We start from the raw sequence: 21,903 nt of genomic DNA, 5'->3' as shown, positions 1-21,903 counted from the left end.
ATTTAATATTACTGTGAGGAATACAAGAAGATATAATACAGGTTGAGTTGAAAGAGTGGAGATGATTTCAGAACTGATAAGATCAAAGTTTATATTTTAACATAGGACTATTTTTACCAAGGAATCTTACAACTTAAGCCTGTTTGTCAAATGAACTAGGCTTCAGATCCCTGAATGGCTTTCTTGTTTTCATCTATTCTGCTATGCTGCTGCTCATCCCTCCATACAACCCTTCCCCCTCTCAAACTTCTTCCTCTGATCTTTAAAATTTGCTTTAAAAACATTTTTCTTTACACCTCTCATTTGTGCATTTTCTCAATAAATTGAAAACTGGGCTAATACGGAGAATAAATGTTCGATATTAAAGGGTAACATCTGACATATATTCTGTACCTTGTCTCATCATTAGCATAGCGAATGGAGTATATAGTTACCTTCAACGTAAGACAAACCAATTCCTTTGGGATACTTTCTGTTTGACTAATTATTTTATTTTCTAATCAGTTATTCCCTTGCATTAAAAAGAAACCTTTGTTAAAGCTGAAACATTGAAATGAGTATATTAGTTTGTTACCTTAGAAAAACAGAGAGAGGAGGAAGGTACTTTTCCTATTTGTAAATTCCTGGAATAATAATTTTTCTTTGGTTATAAAAATGGTATGAAAACCTTTTTTATTTGAATTGCATATAAGCAGTTTCAGAATAATTCTTGAAATTTGATTAAAATAATCATAATTATGGAATTTATAACTAAGCCATTTTAAAATGGAAGTAATTTATAAATCTGAATGGTTCATATCACCATATGCTGGGGGAGAGGATTATTGCTATAACCATTTTATTCTTTTTTGTTGTGGTTTATTTAATTGTGAAATTTTTATTACTCAAAGCTTGAAGAGGACAAATGGTTGAAGGAAAAGTATCAACTGACTTTGTTAACTATTCAGAAAAATCCATACATATTTCCTTTGTATATCGGAGTCAGACTGGATTTTTTGAAATTATGGCATAAGAAAGTACCTCTCTTAATTTTTAATGTGAAAAAGTTTTTTCTGCTTTAATAGGATCAAATCTTTTATTTTATACTTTTTTCCCCAAGCGTGAAGTAGATGTTACCTTTAATCCTAACTACAAAACAAATATATATTACAGTTGAGTAAAGTTAATGTTTTCTATTTTCTAAGGATTTGGGTGTGAACTTATAGTCAGTTCTACAAAATGTGCTGTATTTTAAATTTTGCAAATCAGTTCAAATGGAAGCTTCTTGCATTTGATTCCTCAAGTCACATCTTTACATTGCAAATTATAAACTGTTATCTCACCTGCCTTTATTTAAGAACAATCCACAGTCAATTACAATGTAAAGTAATGTTTTTATTACTGTTTTCAAGAAGACAGCTCAGGGTGAGGGTAGAGGTGCAGGAGAGGGAGGGGCACAGTCTGACATTGGCACTGAGATACGTTTAACATCAGTAAAACTTTTTTTAAAAGAGAAATTTTACATATAGTTAAATAATTTTTTCACTTGGTGACAACATTCAGGCAACCAAAAGCAAAACGAAATGAGAGGGGGGATGGGGTGAAGAGAAAAAGGATAGGAGGAAAGAAGGAAAAGGGGGAAACTACTATACATTGATTTGAAAATGTACCTTGGGTTTCATTTTGTGGTGGCACAGCCCGATTGCTTCTTTTGTGTGACCTTTTAAATTCACATTGGTTGGAAGAAAACGATCACTTTTGTGCAAGAATGTGATTTGTTTTGGTTGGGTTGCTCTCTTTTTGTTTGCTTCTTAATTAACGAAGGTCTTCTGCCTGATTCCTATTTCAGGTGACTTACATAAAAGTTTGTGTCCAGAGTTTCTGCTGTTTATCGCTGAGTTGTGTGTTGTGCGTCTGAGAGAGCACTCCCGTTTGTGTCGCTTTTCAAGCAGTCCCCAGCACCCTATAGTTTGTCCAGGCTTTTGGGATTGGTGAGAATTTCCCTGGCCAACCTCCAGGTCTGCTTGGCAGCGCTCTCCAGGGCCGAATGGGGCTTGCCCTGAAAGAGGTCGAGGTTGGGCAGAAAGTAGTGAGGGCAGCGGCGGCACTGCAGGCAGGAGATGAGCTGCAGCAGGATGCCGTTGAGCCGGTCGCCCAGGCACGACTCGTCCCAGTCCGTTTCTCGCGGGTGTTTCTCGCACTCGTACAGCAGCAGCGTCTTCATGTGGTAGTTATTGAGCGGCTGGCCGGGTAGCTCCAGGTGGCGGTCCCGCAGAGTCTTCAGCACTGAGAGGCACTTGTTTCGGCAGCCTCCCATCAGCAGGCGGTTCTCCGCCTCCCCGAACTGTAGCACCCAGGCGTCGCTCTCTGCCGAGCTCTGCTTGCCGGTCAGCGAGTAGCACTCCTTCGACAGCAAGTTGAACCCTTCGGCCTTGACCTCGGCCACCCTATTGGGCCCGGGCCAGGGGATGTGGGGCATAGGCCACTGTGCCGCGCTTCGAGGCCAGATCCCGGTGCACTTGAACGCCGGAGTGATTTGCACCACATAGCGCTCTCTGATGCGCAACTTGACCTCGCTGGTGTCCGCGATCATCTTGACCACATCCCGATAGCTGCACTTGTCCACCGCCTGGGCCACCAGCGTCTGGAAACGCGAGCGGATCTTACGCGCTGAGAGATAGCCTGACGCTGTGATGAACTCGACCCAGAGAGACATGCTGCGCTTCCGCCCATCGCTCAGTTTGAGCACCGCGCAGCCGGGAAGCGAGCCGTCGTCCACGAAGTTGAAGACGCCCATCTGGTTTAGGTAGAGCACCACCTCAAATTCGGTGGGCGAAATGACCTCAAGCCCCTCGTAGCGGGCATCGATCTCGCTCAAGGAGCTGATGAAGCGAGGCTCCTGCACCTCCACTTCCTTGAGCACGTCCGAGACCACCTTACAGACCTCTCGAATGGTTTTGGCGATGGCCGCCTTGCGCGCCTGGCAGCGCTCAGTGTAGTATTTATTGAGCTGGTAAACCAGCTTGGCCTGAGCGGCGATCATGTTGGGGCACAGGTCCGGGCTATACACCGGCGTCTCGCAATACGTTGAGGGATCCAAGGCTCACGCACTGGTGGTGGCCCAGCGGCTTTCGAAAGAGGCGGTGCGCTCCCCGTTAAGCCCCACTTTCACTCTTGTTTTCCACCTGGGCTGACCGGCTGATACTGTAGCCGGCTTGTTTTTTCCTTTTCCCTCTTTCGAAACGTTTTTTCTTCTGCAGAAAAATTAGGGGAGAAAAGGTGATTTTCTAAAAAGAAAAGTACCTCCTGGGACCGTTTTGCTTTCTCTTGATATGTAAAGACCGTGTGCGAGAGAAGCGGGGTGGGGGTGAGGAAGGAGAAGGAGAAAGAAAAAAACTCAGGATACCAAAAGGTTAGGCTTAGATGTCTGCAGCCGAGATTGCCCAGAAATCTGTAAATGAAGTTTTTTAAGTGCCAAAGTAAATTTAAAAATAAAAGCGAAACATTCAGTGGTTCATTCTTAAACTTCTCTTCCACGCTGGTAGGACTTCTTCTCTCAGTGTAGGTGAGTGCCTTCTTCCTCACCCTCCCCGAAATGGAAGGTGCAGGAGGTAATTAATGTCCAGAGAGCTGCGAAGTACAACTCAGTCCGCCGTGCACTTGGAGGTTTACTGACGCCCCGCAGTCTCAGCGTGTTGGCCTCCTCTCTTCTCAGGGGGTCGTGTTGTCGCAGTTTTCCTCTTTTCCTACTGGAAGCGTTGTTTGGACTGGGTTGGTTTGTTTGTAGTGGGTTCTTCTTGTATTTCTTTAGGTGCAAACCGCTGGAAGTTGTTTGATAATCATTTCTGCTTCGTAATTTATACTTTTGGCCCTCACAAAATCCGTTTTAGTGTGACGAAGTCGTTGCTTGCGTTGCATCTGGGGTGTAGTTATAACGATTCAGGGTTTTCCTTCTCCTCCTCTAGGTTGCTTGTACAGATTCCACTTTCTGAGTCGTCTCTCCCCCTCCTTTCCCCTCTGACCTCTTTCTCGCCCCGCACTCCCCCTGCTTGTCTCCCCCTCCCCCCTTCCTCGTGCTCGCTCTCTCTTCTCTCCTTTCTCTCTCTCTCCCTCTCTCTTTCTTTCTCTCTCTCCCTCGCTGTTTCCTGGAGTTATTTAGTTTATGAATGGTCCCCGGGCCATCATGAGGGGGTGGAGCTTCAGTTCCTACAATCGCTATCCGAGCTGTCAGTGCTTTAGCCAATCCGAGAGAGAAGACAGGCAGGCTTGGCGAACGGTAGCAGCCACCACTGCACTTGATAAAGAAAGAGGGTAAAGAGAGAAGTAAGAAAATAGGAGGAGATAATGGAAGTCAAATACTTGCACACGTTTTACAGCCCTTCCTCTTTATCCTCCTCTCTTATCAGTAGCAAAGAAGAAAAAGAGTTTATATAGAAGGGACTCTCCTGGAGATGGCTGGAATAACGTGAGGGAGAGTAGCAGTGGTTCAGAAAGGCTCACTTTTTTTTTTTTTTTTTAAATGAATCTATCAACATTGTGTAGGGTAGGAGAAGGTGCAAACTGTAACAAAATTACTTTGGCTTGAAGGCAAATGGGAGGAGAAAGGGGAATCTGGGAAAGGACCTAATTTTTCCAGGTTTTTTCCTCCTTTAAAGTCTTCCTCCTTTCTCTTCCCCTCCCCTCCCATTGTTGCCAAGAATCAGAGCAATCGCTGTATATGTGCACCAGTGGGGGTTGGAGTGGATATAAGGTGAGGGTTTATAACCATAAATCTCTTTTTAGTAATTTCGATATGCTGTTGAAAAACAGGGCAGGGCAAAAACTAGTCCAAGCACCTTGTTTGATAATTATTTCATAATTAAGATTCACATATATTTAATACCATTATTTTATCGTTGCAAGAATTAACTAGTTACAAGCAAGAAAATATCTAAGTTGTGAGAAATGGTGCATATTTATATGTCGTAGAACTTAGTAGGATATACTTTTAAAATAAGCTACTAAAATTGTTTCGAACTTAATGAAAAACAAGGGAAGTAAATATAAACCTAAAGTTTTCTTAAAATTTTACTGTTGTAAATCTAACTGTGAATGTATTCTTAGGGGGTATAGGTACAGTTTCATTTGTAAAATGATTTTATTTTCATAATTGACCCTTGCTTTTAAAAGACTTCACTGCCACAAAAATCTATAACCTGTTATTGATTACACAGATGGCTTCACTCCTCCCTAGGCATTTCAATGAAAGACATGCATGTGCTTTTAGTATATGTATTATCCTAAACAAATTGTACCCACTGTACCCTTTCGATACTTTTGGGTGAAAAAAACAAAGCTAGAACATTGTTTCTGATTTGCTTAATATTGAGGGTTTATGTATGAACCTAAAATGTCTGGATTCTGAATCTTTTTAACGTATGTCAGGTAGATGTGATTATTTTTAGTTTGATTTCGGAGGTTGTATTCCAGCCCTGGGTTATGCGATAAAAATAAAAATCTATGAGTCCATTTGGGTGAAGACTTCGTTTTAGAAACCTGGTAGTTCGGCTTTTTCAAAACCCTTTGGGAAGGCTTGACTTACCCTCTTAAAGTCTGGCCGGGTGAACCTGAATTGAATTGCATAGGGTAGTTAATTGCTTTCCATCTACTTGGTATCAGACAATTGGGTCTCTTGGTTCTTTCTTACATACCTCGTGCGGACCACAAGCAGTTTGTCACCCTTCCTCTCTCGTTGCCATAAGTCCCTTTCTAAAGAATATTTGCTTAAAAAAATATATCTCGGATTTGTTGCTTAGGGTTTGTCTTCCAGTGATTAGGAAGAACAGTCAGAAGTAAGAGTCCGCGCGACTCCAGAGCTTTAGTTAACTTCTCTGGAGTGGCAGAGACTTGGGCGGCTTGACCTCCAGCCTTCTCCCGGGAGGCCGCGTGCGTCCGGGAACGCCTCGCAGCCTAAGGATGGAGGGGAACTCGCGCCCTCGGGGTTCGCGCGTGTGGAAGCCCTGCTCTAACCCGGGAGGCCATGCCGGCGCTCAGGGAACTGCTTGGGCCGGAGGGCACTGCGCTGCCGGGAGAGCGCGACTGGCCGGGAGGGGCTCCGTGGCTGCTTCTCCGAGGGCAGTTACTGGGCGGAGACTGGTTGGCGGGGATAGAGGGTGCGGAGCTTTCCCGCCCCACTCTCGAGGTGGTCGCTTCGTCGTTGCGTCTGGTTCGCGAATGGCCCGGCCCGCGACGCTCTCGAGAGTGAGTGTTTGCAAACAGCCTCAGGGGTGGCGGAGTTGGTCCGCAGGGTTCCACCGCCGCGCCGCATGTCCCGCGCCCTCTCCTCTCGGGTGGGGCGGCCCAGGCCGCGCGGACCTTCGCTCCACCGCTCGCCGGACACCCCGCTGCACCTTCACTCGCGGCTCTGTCAAGCTCGGCTAAGTTTTCTCTCATCCTTGCCCCCACGCTTCTCTACTTTTGCATACAGAGGCCGAAGGATGATAAAACGTTACAAATGTTTTGATTTAGAAACAATTCATTACCAATTTACCCTGTCTTAGGTAGATGCTCTAGTAAATAATAAATCAGTTAAACAAAGGCGACTTTAATTTATGGCCGTGGTACTAATTAGAAACATCATTCGAGCAATAAACTTAAACACTTCCAGCAAATAATGCTCCCTCTTGCTGGCTCTCTTTCTCCCCCCTCCCCCACCCCAACTCACTCTGGCTGCCTCTGCTCTAAGAGCAGCTTCAGCTGCGCCTTTGCGGTCCTCTCTTCCTCTGGTTGAATAATTGAAGGGGGAAACGGTATCCGAAGAGGCTGTAATTGAGAGAGCCCCTGTCACCTCTGCTTTTATGTATGTTAGTATAGAAGTCCATCAGCAGCTCCTTGATGGTGTATTAAAATGAACTGGCAGGTCCTTCTGCAGGAGATACTATATTCCATTAAAGGAGACCAAGTGAGAGAAAGAAACTCTAGAGGCTAAAAGCCACTTCAGGTCTTCAGACCGATTCATCTGTATTCTCTTGTTATAATCCGTCTCATCATACTTGAGTTAATGAGGCAAAAGAGGGGGTGCGAAATCTGATGGTCCTTGACAAATTCATTAGGGAGGCTGCAGGACATTTTATTTGGCTGTTAAACATCTTGTTTGTTTGGCTTAGGCAGTGCCAACATCAGCATGCTTCTGCCCAGAGCTGTGGTGCTGAGCTGGCTTCAGCACATTCCTAAAAAGGGAAGGAGGACATTCAGGGTGTGATTTGAGTTTTTTGTTTTGGATTTCGGGTAGTCCATAACCTTCAGACTTCCCTAGGCTTTACCTCTTGCATCATTACATTAGGAACATGAAGAATGTAGGTGGTAGTACTGAAGTGGGCATGTTTTTAGTTACTATAAACTAAAATATGTGGATGTTTAAAACCTTAGTCTGAAAATTTCCCAGTTTCTTCAAAAAATTGAGTCCGGTTGTTAATGTACTAGTTTTATAGCAATGTGAATGTTTAAGGTCCAGTAAAATAACCAGATTACTCATTACGTCCTATTTTTACTTATGGTGGTTAAATAAACTTTTCATTATTAATGGAATTTCCTATTTCACCGAAACCTTTATGAGTACAGAAACTTGGAAATAAAAAATTATTTATACAAATGAATTTTCAAGAAAAAATTGGCATATTTTAAGGAAATTTTTATAATTAAAAGTAGAACCAAAACTGAATACTTTGGTGCTAAAATAAGGTGATGAGTTGACAGAATACTTTAAAAAGTGAAAATATTTCTAATTGAAGAATAATGGGTAATTAAGTTGACTGCTAACCCTACAATGTTTTATTCTAAGATAATAATACAGTATTAGATTTATCAACATTTTCTTGAAAAGTAGTACATAATCCAATTGTGATACTTTCTTGCATAGAGAATTCAGTTATATTTTCCTTCAGCATTGACTGAACTTGAGCTTAAGTGCTTTGAGAAAGAATCCTGTCTTCCATTTATAGGAAAACAGTATGGAAGTAAAAATACCTAATGCCCTTTGCCTGTCATTTTTATACATTCCTGGACTGCTGATGAAGCTTGAACGGCTGCAGGGAATGTATGGATTTGAAACGAAATGATGCAGTAGTTCATGTTGTGTTTCTCAGGAGCAAAACCAAACTAATGGCTGAAGTCAGTGCTTCTGTAATATGACAGTTATAATCCTGTTTATGTTTTCAGAGAATACAAAATTCTTAAACTGTTTTATTTTTTGCTGATCTTTACTTAAAAATGTATTTACTGAGTTAACTTTAGTGCATTTGTTACTTTATCATGTTAGCGAGACTTAAAAGGTATCTATTATTTTATTATCTGTAAAAATATATGGCATCTCAATAATCTTTACTAAAGAGTAAACAAATGTTAGAATACATGATTTTGTTTTCTGGGAAACATTTTAGAAGCTTTCAAAAAATAATCAGATTATTGACTTCAGAAAAGAAAGTATCTCTGGAGGATTTATACTTTTTGGAAAACAAAGGACTACATGTTTACTGGTATACAGTCTATCCTCTATTTTTTTTTTTTTTTTTTTGAGACGGAGTCTTGCTCTGCCACCCAGGCTGGAGTGCAGTGGCCGGATCTCAGCTCACTGCAAGCTCCGCCTCCCGGGTTTACGCCATTCTCCTGCCTCAGCCTCCCGAGTAGCTGGGACTACAGGCGCCCGCCTCGTCGCCCGGCTAGTTTTTTTTGTATTTTTAAGTAGAGAAGGGGTTTCACCGTGTTAGCCAGGATGGTCTCGATCTCCTGACCTCGTGATCCACCCGTCTCGGCCTCCCAAAGTGCTAACATTGAAACATCTATGTGGGTGTTAAATTTTTAATTCTTATATACTTAATCATTCTACATACTTATAAAAATGCTTGTTTTTTAAAACTGAACATTCATTTTTATTTTTGGTCAAATTGTAAATGAGGAAATAAAACACTATTAAGTTCTCTGAATTTAAAAATTATTTCACTAAAAACAGAAAAAGTAAATAACCCAGGCATGATTGGTTACTATATTCTAGTTGATGACATGTTATTGAAGTAATTATATTTAAATATATGTAAGATGCAGTAATGACAGTCATCAAGATTATACTATCCACATTATAAGTCACAGTAAAACTACATACTCTTTTATTCTCTGTCAAAGGATTTAGTTTTCTAAAATTGCAAAGTGTTAAGGAGATTGTTTCTAAGCTATTTGTAATTATTATTCTGGAATCAATATAAAATAACCAGTAATTGAATGTTTGCCTTGAACAGTCCACCATAGTGCTTATTAATAATTTTATATGGTCAAGCATGCTGTTGAAACAAGTTATTCTTCCTCCCTCACCAAATAGCCTTAACAAAAAAAATTTTTTTTTACTCTCTTTGATTAGTAACCCAAGGATATTGTTCTCATTTGAACAGGTTGAACTTCAGATAGTTTTATGTCAGGTAAAAGCAATAGCTTTAATTTTGTATAGTAAGCCTATCAAACTGTACTGAAAAATAAAATTCTTTTATGTACTTTTGATGAGTATTGTTTGTGGTCCTTTTAAATTTGTTTGGATTGCCTTAGATAATATATATGATTAGAGTTGTTTGTTACCTATTAGACTTTACAAATATAATGCTTGTATTATATAGTGGGATGAGAAAATTGAGAGTATGCTATATATTGGGGTTTTCCCCCAAGTTGAATAGCAACTGCATAAATGAGTACTTTATTAAACTATACATAATTTGATGTCACCAAAAATATACAGTGATAGAGTAAGGAACTTGTGCACAGGAAAATCGAAGTAAGCAGCTTTTAGCCTAAGAAGTAAATGTCATTATATTATTGCGCTAGGATGTGAAATGTTAACATCCAAATTAATTCAGCAAGTGTTTTTTAGAATGTTTCTTTGAACTTGCTATATTCTCACTTATATTGGTATATGTCTTTTGAGCTTACCAAGGAATCATATATCTTTTTCTCATTTTAAATGTATACTTTTTTGGGTTGTAACAACTACATTCTTTTATTTACATAGTTAAGCAGTTCTGAAAAGTCAAAGCAAAATTTTTAAAAATTTTCTTTTCCTATTCTTCCTTGTTCCTTCCTTCTTTTCCTCTCCTCTCCTCCTTTTTTTCTTTTTCTTCTTCTTTTTTTTTTTTTTAAAAAAAAAAAAAAACCAGTTTGAACTTATTAGTGTACTATTAGGTAAATATTAAATTTTACCTGCCAAATAACTTTGGCTTTCATAAGTCACTATTATCTTCACATGAAAGGGTATATTTGGTAGAGCCAACTGTTAACTTTAAGAAATTATTGTATAATTTGTGGATTTTTCTTTGTGACTTTTCTACCTGGAGAAATAATTTTGCTGGCCTTTAATATCACTTCCAGAAGGTAGACAGAAAAACCAGGATCAGACGATAATGAATTTAAGTGCTAAAGAAAATTGAAAGCTGACCTTACGGTTTCAAGAAGGTGTGATATCTTTTGTTTATGAAGACAATATTAATGACTCATATTGTGTAGAATATGTTTCTTAGGATATTAAAGCCATCCCCACTCCCTTTCTACTTTCTCTCGTGATCAGTGCCAGACGTTAACAAAACAGACGAGTGAAATTAGAGACGTAGATTATGCTAGTATTGAGCTGTACTTAGTTCAGAATATAATATTTGGCAATATGTGCTATTTCTTTCAGGTCATACAAGACATTTTGTGGGCCTGTGTTTAAAATTATTAGTTAAGCGTATCGTATGGGTAGGTTTTTGTTATAGTTTAGGAACACTAGCCATTTTAAACATTTTATTTAAAAATGTATTGGTTCTATAGTACTCTATATTATTATGAATAGTGGTAATTTGGCATTGATCATCTGCCAAGATTACAGGGAATACTTAATGGACTTTGTGTTATTTTTAATGGAAATGTTAAAAATCTAGCCTATCCCATCCTTTAAATGTTATGAGTTAGAGTAAAAGTGATGTGCAGAGAGGTTTCTCTGATTGCTTGTAATGGTTAAACAACAACAAAAAAATGCTTCATTGATTGCAATCCATGTATAGAAGACATCTGTGTAATATAAATGAAATAATATTTAATGATCTAAGGAATGGAAACTTTTCCGTTAACCATCTGATATAAAGCTAGAATATAAAATAACTGTCTTGGCCTATGGATATTAAGGTTCTGCCAGTCTCTTTCCTGAATTTTTCCTTCCTATCTTCCCTTATTATCTTTGGATCATAAAGAATCATTCTCTTATTTTCTGACTGGTTTGGTATATAGGTAATTAGGTTTAAAATCGAGGTTAGTAGGTTTAAGTTCAGCCAGATTGAGTAGAAAATCTTTGACCTGTAGCTATGACTGTTTTCAAATGATTTGCTGGGATCAGACACTATCCATACCCTTTCACTTTGCTATCAGCTGTGTACACACAAAGGAGCAGAAAGATGACCAGATGCTTAGTTAATCATCATATTAGGTCAGTAAAGGATTCCAACCATACTTAATTGGGCCTTCTATTTCTCATATTTGTTCCGTGGTAACTTTTTGGTTAAATGCTGTATGAATAATCTAATCTTTTCTGCTAATCAAAACTTTCTATAAACTTTATAAATTAAAAATGAATGACACAAATCTATAGATATATATTTTAAATATAAGGTGGTTGCTATCTAGCTTACCTGGATAGATAAAAGGAGACAGTGTGAACGTATCAGATAGCAAAGCATCAATCTAGGAAAGAGAAAGTCCAGAATTTTTGTCCTGGGTTGGTTACCTGGGTGACTTTGATCAAGTCACTATCTTTATCCATTATTTTCTCAATTGTTAAATGAGTGGGTTGGACTAGGTAATCTTTCTATCTCTTCTGGATAAAAAAGTCTAAAATTTTCCACGATTACATGACTAAAGTCGTTGACATCTTTGTTTATTTCTATCAGAAATCTTTCTGCAGATGTTTAGGCTTTCAATGCTGCTCTAACATAGGTATATGAAAGTTTTTAAACTCAGATAAGAATAAGCTTATGGATATTTTAGATTTATGGAAAAAATGTACAAAATATAGTTTGGAGACAACTGTGAGGGACAATGAAGTAGCAACTTGGGAAAAAATTCTGAGTATACTAATTATTGCTTAATAGGAGTTGAATCATAAAATTATAAAACAAAATGCAGTATATATTCCTGTATATAGAAAAATAGTATATGTTTATATGAACAGTATGGTTTTTTCCCTTAAATATTTAGTGGACTGTCAGTGTTTTGGACATTTTTATGAAGATTGGGTGTTGTGTAAATATTAGTTCTTGAAGCCAAAGTAAGTTCCCATTCACAATTAACTTAAAAAAAATAAAAGAAACTATTGGTCTTCTCCTTAGAGAAATGACATTGTGCTAAGCAACTGTGCTATTACCAAGTTCATACTGTGTTAAAAGATAGATCTAAGCAGGGAAGTGATTTTCAAAACATGAATCACTAAAGAAAGGCAAGTTTTATACTCCTTTCTCATGCTTTTCACTTGTTTTCATCAGAAGATCTGACAAGCATAAAAGTGTTAACATCTTTTATTTTACAGATGTTCTTAGTTTTCCCTCAAACTGTAAAAGATGCTATATCAGAGTAGCATGGTAGGAAATAATTTCAACACCTCCTTTCACTTATGTGATAACTTATTATTTGTCTAAGCTTCTGGATACTTTTGGAGGGAGTGAATTGAGGCAAGAAAAGATAACATATTGAGATCTAATTGTTCTCATTTTGACATATATACCAGTCAGTCTATCTACTATATTGTATAGGCTCTCTAAAATAGGTTTTAAATAGGCATTGTTATTTTTACTTTTGTGTTATGGTCAGTGGAAGTCCCTAATTAGTGCAATGGGAGTGCCAGGTGACCAAAAAGAGTTGTTGATGGGCACTCTGTGGGTTTGCAAAGTGCAAACCTAAAAGACTGAGAGATGAGAAATGCATTGCTATTTGTGAATTTATGTTTTATCTCACTTCACTTGAAAATTTATGAGTAGTGTGGCTTAAGGGTACTGGAGTTGTGTGTTCCAGGGCTTGCCCCTACTGATAACACCCTTGTTGGCGTGAAAGTGCAATGCAAATTATGACAGTTACAACCTTCTGTTTTGTTTAACCTGTCAGTAGATTTCCTGGCTCAGTGCTGAGGGCAATGGTGTGTTCAGCTAGTCCATATTCACCTAAACTTAAAAGGTCAGGTTTCTACAGGCAAGCCTAGTCAAAGCCTAATTGATGAGGAGGGCAGGGAGACAGAATTTACTGTTCTGTTGGCTAGTTTCATATCGTTAGGTTGTCCTGAAAGCATCAGGCAGTCACAGCCCCTTTCATGTAAGTGCTGACCCTAGACAGGAGCTGACAATCAAAGGAGGCAGCCACAGGAACCAGTGCAAGTAGGCTATTGATTTTTCAGTTAGGTCTAAGTAGTTTGTAGTATGGGTAATGGGTGACAGAGGCAGGTATGTCATTATCAATGAGCTCCAGAACAGTAGCGACAACCCTCCCTCATATTTCCTTCAGCACTGACAGTATGCATCCAGAGGCGGTCAATAAATCGCCCAACCTTTAACTGACAAGTGACTTGGAGGTTTAGTTGAGGGGTGGAAGTTACAGAGCTAAACTTCTTTACTTGAACTTTTACTGGATCTAGCAATGGAGTCAGTCATTATATTGTTAAGTTTTTGAAGTTTTGATTTGGATAAGTCTGTGCAACTGTGAGAATCAGGATTTTAAATGTTTGAGAATTTAAGAGGCATATTTAGTTTGTCAAATAAAGATAGAATGAGCCAATCATTTATAAATGTATTCTACAAAGATAATTAAGTTGGGTTATTATGGTACAGTTTTGCTTTTATTTTAGAATAGCTCCTTATTTAATCAAAGATACTCCTGTTATAAAAGTTCAGTAGTTAGACATTGCCTCCCAGAATCCATTTTAATTCCTAATCTCCTCCTACGTGTTCTAACTGCAGACCAATTTTAAATAGAAAAAAAAGAAAAAAAACTTGAACCATTTGTAAATGCCACCAAGCAGTTGCTATTTGACCTTCAAATTTGTTCTGTATTATTTTTCACAATAAAATAGTCAGGAGTAGAAGGATCATTTAATGACTAAAGTTTGATGAATTGTACTTGCTTCTGATTTACAAAGAAATAATGTTGATTTTGCTTTCAGAGGATTTCATGTGGTTATTTACATTTTGAAAAGATACATTTTATGCTCGTGTAAACACAAAAGTGTTACCTGTTTTGACTAAAAGTACATATGTTCGAAAAGGGATATAAAATAATTTCAAGATACTGTAAATTTAAACCAACCTCTATTTTGTTATAATATCTAAGTAATACGAAGAGATGATAATATTTATAACTAGAAGTGGGAGTTTGGGTTGTACCAGGACCCTTGCAAACTATCACATGCTTACATTAAAAAAAAAAAAGAAAAAAAAAAAAAACTTTAAACAGATTGAAATAAAACAGAAAAGTAAATGTTTTTAAAAACTTCCTTAAATAACTTATTGCTATGATATCTTGTTTAACATTGTGATATTGTACAGAACCAGAGTTTGTCTGTAGTATCATCTAGCTGTAGAGTACCCTGCTTGGCCACATGAATCATTTTCATTTGTCCAGTACAACTGAAAATTTCTTAAAAAAAAAAAAAAAAAAAAAAGCTAACCAGTAGGTTAATGCATACTAAAGGTATGGCTGCTTAAGTATTTTCTTCAGTTTACAGTGATGTGTCTGTGTGAATGCCCCTGTCTTGTTTACAAAATGGAGAATAAAAATTTGAAACCTTGTGAAAGACGGCGACTATCCAAGTGTTGTCTTAGTTTTAAAGAAGCTTTTGGATTATGTTAATATTTAGAGAAGTTTTATTTGGGTTCCTTGAATTAGTTACCTTTTGAGGCTTATAGATTCTTAAAGCAATAAAGCAATATTCCTTTTAGAATCATTGTTTTTCTTCTGTTTATTAATCATTGATTTAATCTGTGTTTTTCTGTTGGATTAGAGAAAAGATTTACCTGAGAATCTTGTAATCTCTATATCATTAGCTATATTATAGGTAGAGCTTCTTTGCTTTTATCTGTAATCTCTCCTGAAAACGTTGCTTTTTCAGGAATGAAAAAAAAAAAGCTGCAGAAAGGGGTACAAATTAAATTTTCATGAAGGAAAATCCTAATCAGCAGTGACAGTGTAAGAGAAAGATGATTGCCACTTGGTCATTGTGGAGAGGCACTTAGATTTGGTGTCAGTGCTTCTGTTAATGATGACTAATGTCTTTCTTGGAGCAAGTGCATGCTCATACTGCCACAGCATATAGAGGGAGAGGGCTCAGCAATAGGCATCAGTAAGCAAAAACATTAGGTATCTTAAAACAAAGACTTTAATACAGTCAATTTGACAATCTGTATTGTTAGAAAAATACAAACATAATTCTAAGGCATTTAACCACAAATTTTGAACTATTTTATGTCCAGGACTAAGAGGTAATATTTTTTAATTAAAAGGTAAAGAAACCAAGGCATGTTAATAAGATAGGCCGTCTGTTTTGTCACTTACAGGAATGGGCACCTATATTGCACTGCACAGAATCAATCACATGTGCTGAGAAAGTTTTAAAAAGAAGCCAACTTACAACAGATTTTTTTCATACCCTATTGATGTATTCTGAACAAATGCTTTATAGTTACAAAAAGAGAATGAATGAGTCAAAAGATCTTTCTAGACCTTTTAATCTTAAATATTTTGCTTACAAAAAGAAGATGACGTGTTATTTCTTCAGCTTTCCCCTAAAGTGTAAGACCTTTCAGAAGGGCATTTGCAATGCTTGTCATATTTTTTCATATACATCTTATTGGCCTGACATGTCTCGAGAACCATGAGAACACAGATGTCATTGCATTCAGACAACACTAATTACTCTGGGATTTTTGCAGCCTCAGTGCCTGCATGTAACTGTCGATTATGATTGTTCATGTAGCCTACAGTGGGGACACTTTACACATGAAAATAGTGAGATGCAAAAATAGTGAGACAGGCCTTTTAGTCCCCTATTGTTCTCCAAAAGAACTTGGAAGGAAAAAAAATTCCTGACACATCAATTTCATTCAGTATTTTATATCTGAACTATGTTTTGGCAACATTTTCTTTTCTGAAGTGAGTGTGTTATGCTTTAGTGTTCAGTGAAATCTATTATCCATCTGTTCTTTAACCTTCTTGAACCATCTTTTACATTACTTTGTCTTCAAGCTTCACGGGAAATTTCTTTATGTAGCTTATAGTTTGAGAGAAACACTAATTGTGGTATGAGTCTTTTGAAAGTGACAGTGCAAAACAATAAATATGTATGATGTGTTCTTCTGGTGTGCGATTTAATGTTTAATGAGAAGCTGCAGCAAATATGGTTAGTCTCAATTTAGATAAGTGCAATCATCTTATGCTTTTTAACACAGGTCAGTTCTTTGTTTAATTTTCTCTGTGGTATTCTGGATTTCAGTTTATGATTCATGGTATTTAGGTGGTAGAAATTTCAGAGGTCAAATGGTGGTCAGATCTGGGCCCTCACTATTAAATGTGAAGACCAAATACATGTTTTGATAAAAAGCATAATCTATGTTAATTACCGATTGGAAAATAAAAAGCTCCAATAATGTAACTTCATATGCTGATGAAGCAGAATTGAAGCAGCTTGATCAAAGATGTATGATGAGATAAAACTGCAGTCTCTGCTGTACAGTTATAGTAATTATGACTAATGAACCGTCCAGTGTGGATGAAATGGCAAGCCCACAGGGACTGTGTCCAATCAGTTGTGACTTATGCAAGCTGAACAAATCATTGATGGAACTCCAGATTCAGAAGTATACTCTTTATTATTAATACAGCTTTTGTTTGGACAATGTAAAGCAATAGAAAGTTATTTAAATGTTTTAAAATCTAGAATATAATTTTCCTTGTTTCATATATTTATTTAAAGTTAAACACACATTGTGACCTCTGCTTTACCTCTTGTTTCTTAAACACGCTTAGGTCACTAACACAATCCTGCGATTACCTGCTTGTTCTTCTATTGTGTTACTTCTGAAGCCTCTTTCGAGCTATTTACATTTGTCTGTATATATTTTTCACCAACCAGATGTTGGAAAGATGCATCTACAATGATAATAGCACATATGAATAGCACACATTACTATGTGGCAAACAATGTTTTAAGTGTTCTACCTGTATTAACTCATAAATTTTTACTACAACCCCTTGAGGTAGGTATTATCACCATTTTGCTGATAAACTGAGCCATGGGAACCTCGCCCAAGGTTACATGCTTTTATAAATCTTGGTTTGCCTGGTAGAAGCTAGTTACAGTCTTCTGACCCAAATCTACTTCTAAATTTTCCTAGCTTTCCCTTTTTTCAACCAGGTTTAATTTTTCGTTGTTGTTTTCTGGTATCTGATAAAATTGTAGGGCATTTCAAAACCGAATGCTCGTGTGCAGGTCCAGAATACTAGTTTAAGTTAGTAGAGCTTTGAGGATGGAGTTTTAGAATGCTTTTGATATGAATATATATCTAAAATGTAATAAATGTATTAATTTGATACAATCTTGAAACTCTAAAATCTTTAAGTTGTAATAAGAAAACAGTCTACCTACTTAAAAGCAAATAAAGTGCAGGTGCAGTGCTGATAAAATAATCTTGGATAGTTTTCTTTGGGATTATTTACACTAAAGATTTTCTCTTCAAACCAGGTATAGTCCTCATCTTAATGTTTTCTTATTACCACCACTTACATGCTGCCTGCTAGGCAGTGGAGATTCAATAAATATTTATGGAAAGAAGGAATAAAAGAAAGAAGGGAAAATTTTCAGTGGTTTAATAATTAAATGATTTTATTAAATACATGCTTATATTCTAGTTCCCTTGGCAGGTTTTTACTTAGAGGAATAGAATAAAACACCCTGTCATTATGCCATAGTGCTTTAAAATCCTTAAAATCCTTCCTAATCAACTTTGTTTCCCATTGGACCCCAATCTGAAGTCTTAGTCTTTCCAGGCTAGCTTTCTTACCTCTGTCGTTGGGTGCCACACAGAGAGCTCTCTTTGATTTTTTTTTTAAATTTAATATTATTTATTTATTTATTTATTTATTTATTGTGGAGACGATGTCTCACTGTGTTGACTAGATTGGTCTTGAAATCCTGGGCTCAAGCAGTCCTCCTGCCTCAGCCTTCCAAAGTGCTGGGATTACAGGCGTGAGCCACAGTGCCTAGGCAAGAACTCTCTTTGAACAGATGCTTCAGTTACCATTGATCTTAAACACTTTAATATATCATTGTTTTTGTTATTTCCTCTTATTATCCATGTATTCCTCTCCCTTTGTTAACCTACCCTGTGAAAAGTTATTGGAAGGCATATATCAAGTTATTTACTTGGTAGCACCACATGCCTAGGTAGATAGTACATGCTAAATAAATGCCTCTAGAGTGATTAATTTGAGGCCCTTCTTTTTCTGACAGATTTCTATCAGCAAGGTCAAATTTACAATATGATATTTCTAGAGGTAATGTGAAAGTCTTTCAAAACTCATTTGCAATGAGATGATAAGAATAACACACCGCTTTATTGAACTCTTATTCTGTGCCAACCACTATGCTGAGCACTTTAATTGTCATAATCCTCTCAACAAATCTATAATGACTTATATTCTATTATTATCCCTATCTGTATAGAAACCTTGCTAGAGCTCAGAAGCAGTAAAGCGTAATTTGTGAAGATGTTGGCAGTTTATTTTAAAGCCATCAAATCTTTACTGATATCTTGTCAATGCCATTCTCCTTTTTTTAATGCCCTTTCTGCAGTTGTCTATGACAGTTTCTTAAGTAAGTTTTGCCTTCCCACAACTTAAATAGTATCTGTTATATCACCTACCTTTTTCTTTACACTTTTTCTTGTTTTCACAAGAAGCCCCAAAGCTTTCCTCTTTCCCATTAATTTTCATAGAAGCATCTTGTTATCCTACTCTGAAATGTTGTGACATGATCAAATAATATATAGAGAACTGGGAATCTCTGGCTCATGTTTTTTATTTTTGTTTTTTAAATACATGGAGGGCCAAGTAGCACTTGTTACCATTTTAGGTAAATTTTAAGAAAATGATTACAGTCTAAACAATGTTATATAGTCAGGAAATTTCCATAATAATTTGTAACAAATCACATGAAAAATACTTGAAACTTAAATTTGGTTTTAAAGTGATTGGTAGTTATATCCATGCTGTTCATAAAAGATGGAAATGGAGTTAATAAAATGCTGCATATTTTATACTTAGGAAATATTGTGGCATATAATGAGTCTTTATTCAAAACTGAAACCACTGTGTTACCAAAGAGGAAGGAGTTTACCAAATATATTAAGCTCTCAGAAATAAACTGACATAAATTTCAGTTTCTCATTTGATTTCAGCTTTTATATGGAAGATGATGGCATTCTATTTCATAAGTGCCGAAGTACTTTCTGTGTATTTTTAAAAGTTGTATCTGTATATTTTGATTGTGAGTATTTACATAACTAAATACAGTCAAAATATACAGATGAAGGTCAATTAATACTTAGTTAAAATTTTTGTGGTGGTCATTATTACTATTTATATTAGTGAAATACATTTTAATGTGAAGTTAGTGTCAGTTATTTGATCTTCTTTTAACTTTTAAAATTAAAATTAAAGTACAGCTTTTCCTAAATAGTTTAATTAGAAATCTATAATTAGAAGAAAATCTACTACAGTCCTAAACCAAGTTGTTATTTTGAAATTGATCTTTATTTTATATTTTACTTTATTAAATCCTATTTTATTCATTCATGAATTATCTTATATCCTTGATTCTTTCAGATACAATCCAGATGTAGTTTAATCTTCAGAGCCCATGAAAGTGTCATGTGAGTTTTTCTTTGTAGATTTCTTAAAGGAGAACTGAAATGGTAGATTTATGTAGTTATAAAATTAGTTATATTTAAAGTATTTCGAAAGATAAAAGCACAAAGTTATTTCCATGCCATGATTTTTAAACTTTTATTTCTTTTTTTTAGAGACATGGTCTTATTCTGTCTCTCAGGCTGGAGCCCAGTGACAAGCTACAGTAACCTCGAACTCCAGGGTTGAAGCAATCTTTCTGCTTCAGCCTCTCAAGTTGCTAGAACTACAGGTGTGAACCACCATGCCTGACTACATTTTTTATTTTTTTGTAGAGATGGGATCTTGCTGTGTTGCCCAGGCTGGTCTTGAACTATTGGGTTCAAGTGATCCTCTTATCTTGGCTTCCCAAAATGCTGGGATTACAGGTGTGAGCCACTGTGCCTGGCCTTTATGCTATGATTTTACATATGTTAAACTTCTATTAATGAAGAAAGACTTGAAATGAATGAGCAAAATTAAAGTATATGAATAGTAGTTAGCTTTTTAGGGTTTTAATTTTCTTAATTTGGTGTCTTTATTCAGTAAATTTAAATATACATACATATAAATGTATTCACACTATAAAATAATTTAGAATAACTCTTAGATGGTATAGCTTTTCCACATTTTTGTTAAGTGTTTTATGTGTTAAGTCAGTCAGGATTCCATTGTGTGCAGCTTGTACTTTGCCATGGAAATTGTCTGCTGAAATTGCTAGGAGAGTTGTCATATTAAATCTCTATATATAATGCATATTAATTATATGTGCAAAATCTATTCTACGATGTTGTATATGATCGATATAAAACATAGATTTTATTTTTTTTTCCATTTTTTATTTTATTTTAAGTTCTAGGATACATGTGCAGAATGTGCAGGTTTGTTACATAGGTTTACATGTGCCATGATGGTTTGTGGCACCCATCAACCCATCATCTAGGTTTTAAGCCCCACATGTATTAGGTATTTGTCCTCATGCTCTTCCTCCCCTTCCCCTCCATGGCCCAACAGGCCCCAGTGTGTGTTGTTCCCTTCCCTGTGTCCGTGTGTTCTCATAGTTCAGTTCCCACTTATGAGTGAGAACATATGGTGTGGGTTTTCTGTTCCTGTGTTAGTTTGCTGAGGATGGTGGCTTCCAGTTTCATCCATGTCCTTGCAAAGGACGTGAACTCATTCTTTTTTGGGGCTGCATAATATTCTATGGTGTATATGTACCACATTTTCTTCATCTAGTCTGTCATTGATAGGCATTTGGGTTGGTTCCATGTCTTTGCTATTGTAAATAGCCACAGTAAACATACGTGTGCATGTGTCTTTATAGTAGAATGATTTATCCAGTAATAGGATTGGTGGGTCAAATGGTATTTCTAGTTCTAGATCCTGGAGGAATCACCATACTGTCTTCCACAATCGTTGAACTAATTTACATTCGCACCAACGATGTAAAAACATTCCTTTTTCTCCACAGCCTCACCAGCATCTATTGTTTCCTGACTTATTAATAATCACCATTCTGACTGCGTGAGATGGTATCTCATTGTGGTTTTGATTTGCATTTCTCTAGTGATCAGTGATGAACTTCTTTTCATATGTTTGTTGGACACATAAACATCTTCTTTTGAAAAGTGTCTGTTCATATCCTTTGCCCACTTTTCAATGGGGTGGTTTTGTCTTGTAAATTTAAGTTCTTTGTAGATTTTGGATATTAGCCCTTTGTTAGATGGATAGATTGCAAAAATTTTCTCCCATTCTTTAGGTTGCCCATTCACTCTGATGGTAGTTTCTTTTGCTGTGCAGAAGCTCTTTAATTTAATTAGATCCCATTTGTCAATTTTGACTTCTGTTGCCATTGCTTTTGGTGTTTTAGACATGAAGTCCTTGCCCGTGCCTATATCCTGAATGGTACTGCTTAGGTTTTCTTCTAGAGTTTTATGGTTTTAGGTCTAACATTTAAGTCTC

General features: G+C 36.8%; 3 protein-coding genes across 6 annotated transcripts in view; 1 reads left to right on the top strand and 2 right to left on the bottom strand.

Moving 5' to 3' along the window:
- Positions 1 to 21,903, top strand: part of LRBA (LPS responsive beige-like anchor protein) — a 779,214-nt gene that overhangs the window by 453,033 nt on the left and 304,278 nt on the right. The window lies entirely within an intron of this gene.
- MAB21L2 (mab-21 like 2) lies at positions 1,354 to 3,893 on the bottom strand. The gene has a single exon (XM_010372520.2). It carries the CDS (start codon positions 3,020 to 3,022, stop codon positions 1,943 to 1,945), a length of 1,080 nt encoding a protein of 359 aa, XP_010370822.1. The 5' UTR covers positions 3,023 to 3,893; the 3' UTR covers positions 1,354 to 1,942.
- On the bottom strand, positions 4,497 to 6,950 carry LOC104669526. The gene is made up of 2 exons (XM_010372519.2): positions 6,683 to 6,950; positions 4,497 to 6,432 (listed from the first exon to the last, which is right to left on the bottom strand). Exon 2 carries the CDS (start codon positions 6,409 to 6,411, stop codon positions 5,929 to 5,931), a length of 483 nt encoding a protein of 160 aa, XP_010370821.1. The 5' UTR covers positions 6,412 to 6,432; positions 6,683 to 6,950; the 3' UTR covers positions 4,497 to 5,928.

The sequence above is a fragment of the Rhinopithecus roxellana genome, chromosome 2, assembly GCF_007565055.1.
Source record: "Rhinopithecus roxellana isolate Shanxi Qingling chromosome 2, ASM756505v1, whole genome shotgun sequence".
Lineage (NCBI taxonomy): Eukaryota > Metazoa > Chordata > Mammalia > Primates > Cercopithecidae > Rhinopithecus > Rhinopithecus roxellana.
This window is presented reverse-complemented; position numbering and strand designations above follow the sequence as displayed.

What these genes read in the sequence shown, in the direction of transcription:
- MAB21L2 (XM_010372520.2), bottom strand. Translation starts at nt 3,022, where the DNA reads ATGATCGCCGCTCAGGCCAAGCTGGTTTACCAGCTCAATAAATACTAC.
- LOC104669526 (XM_010372519.2), bottom strand. Translation starts at nt 6,411, where the DNA reads ATGAGAGAAAACTTAGCCGAGCTTGACAGAGCCGCGAGTGAAGGTGCA.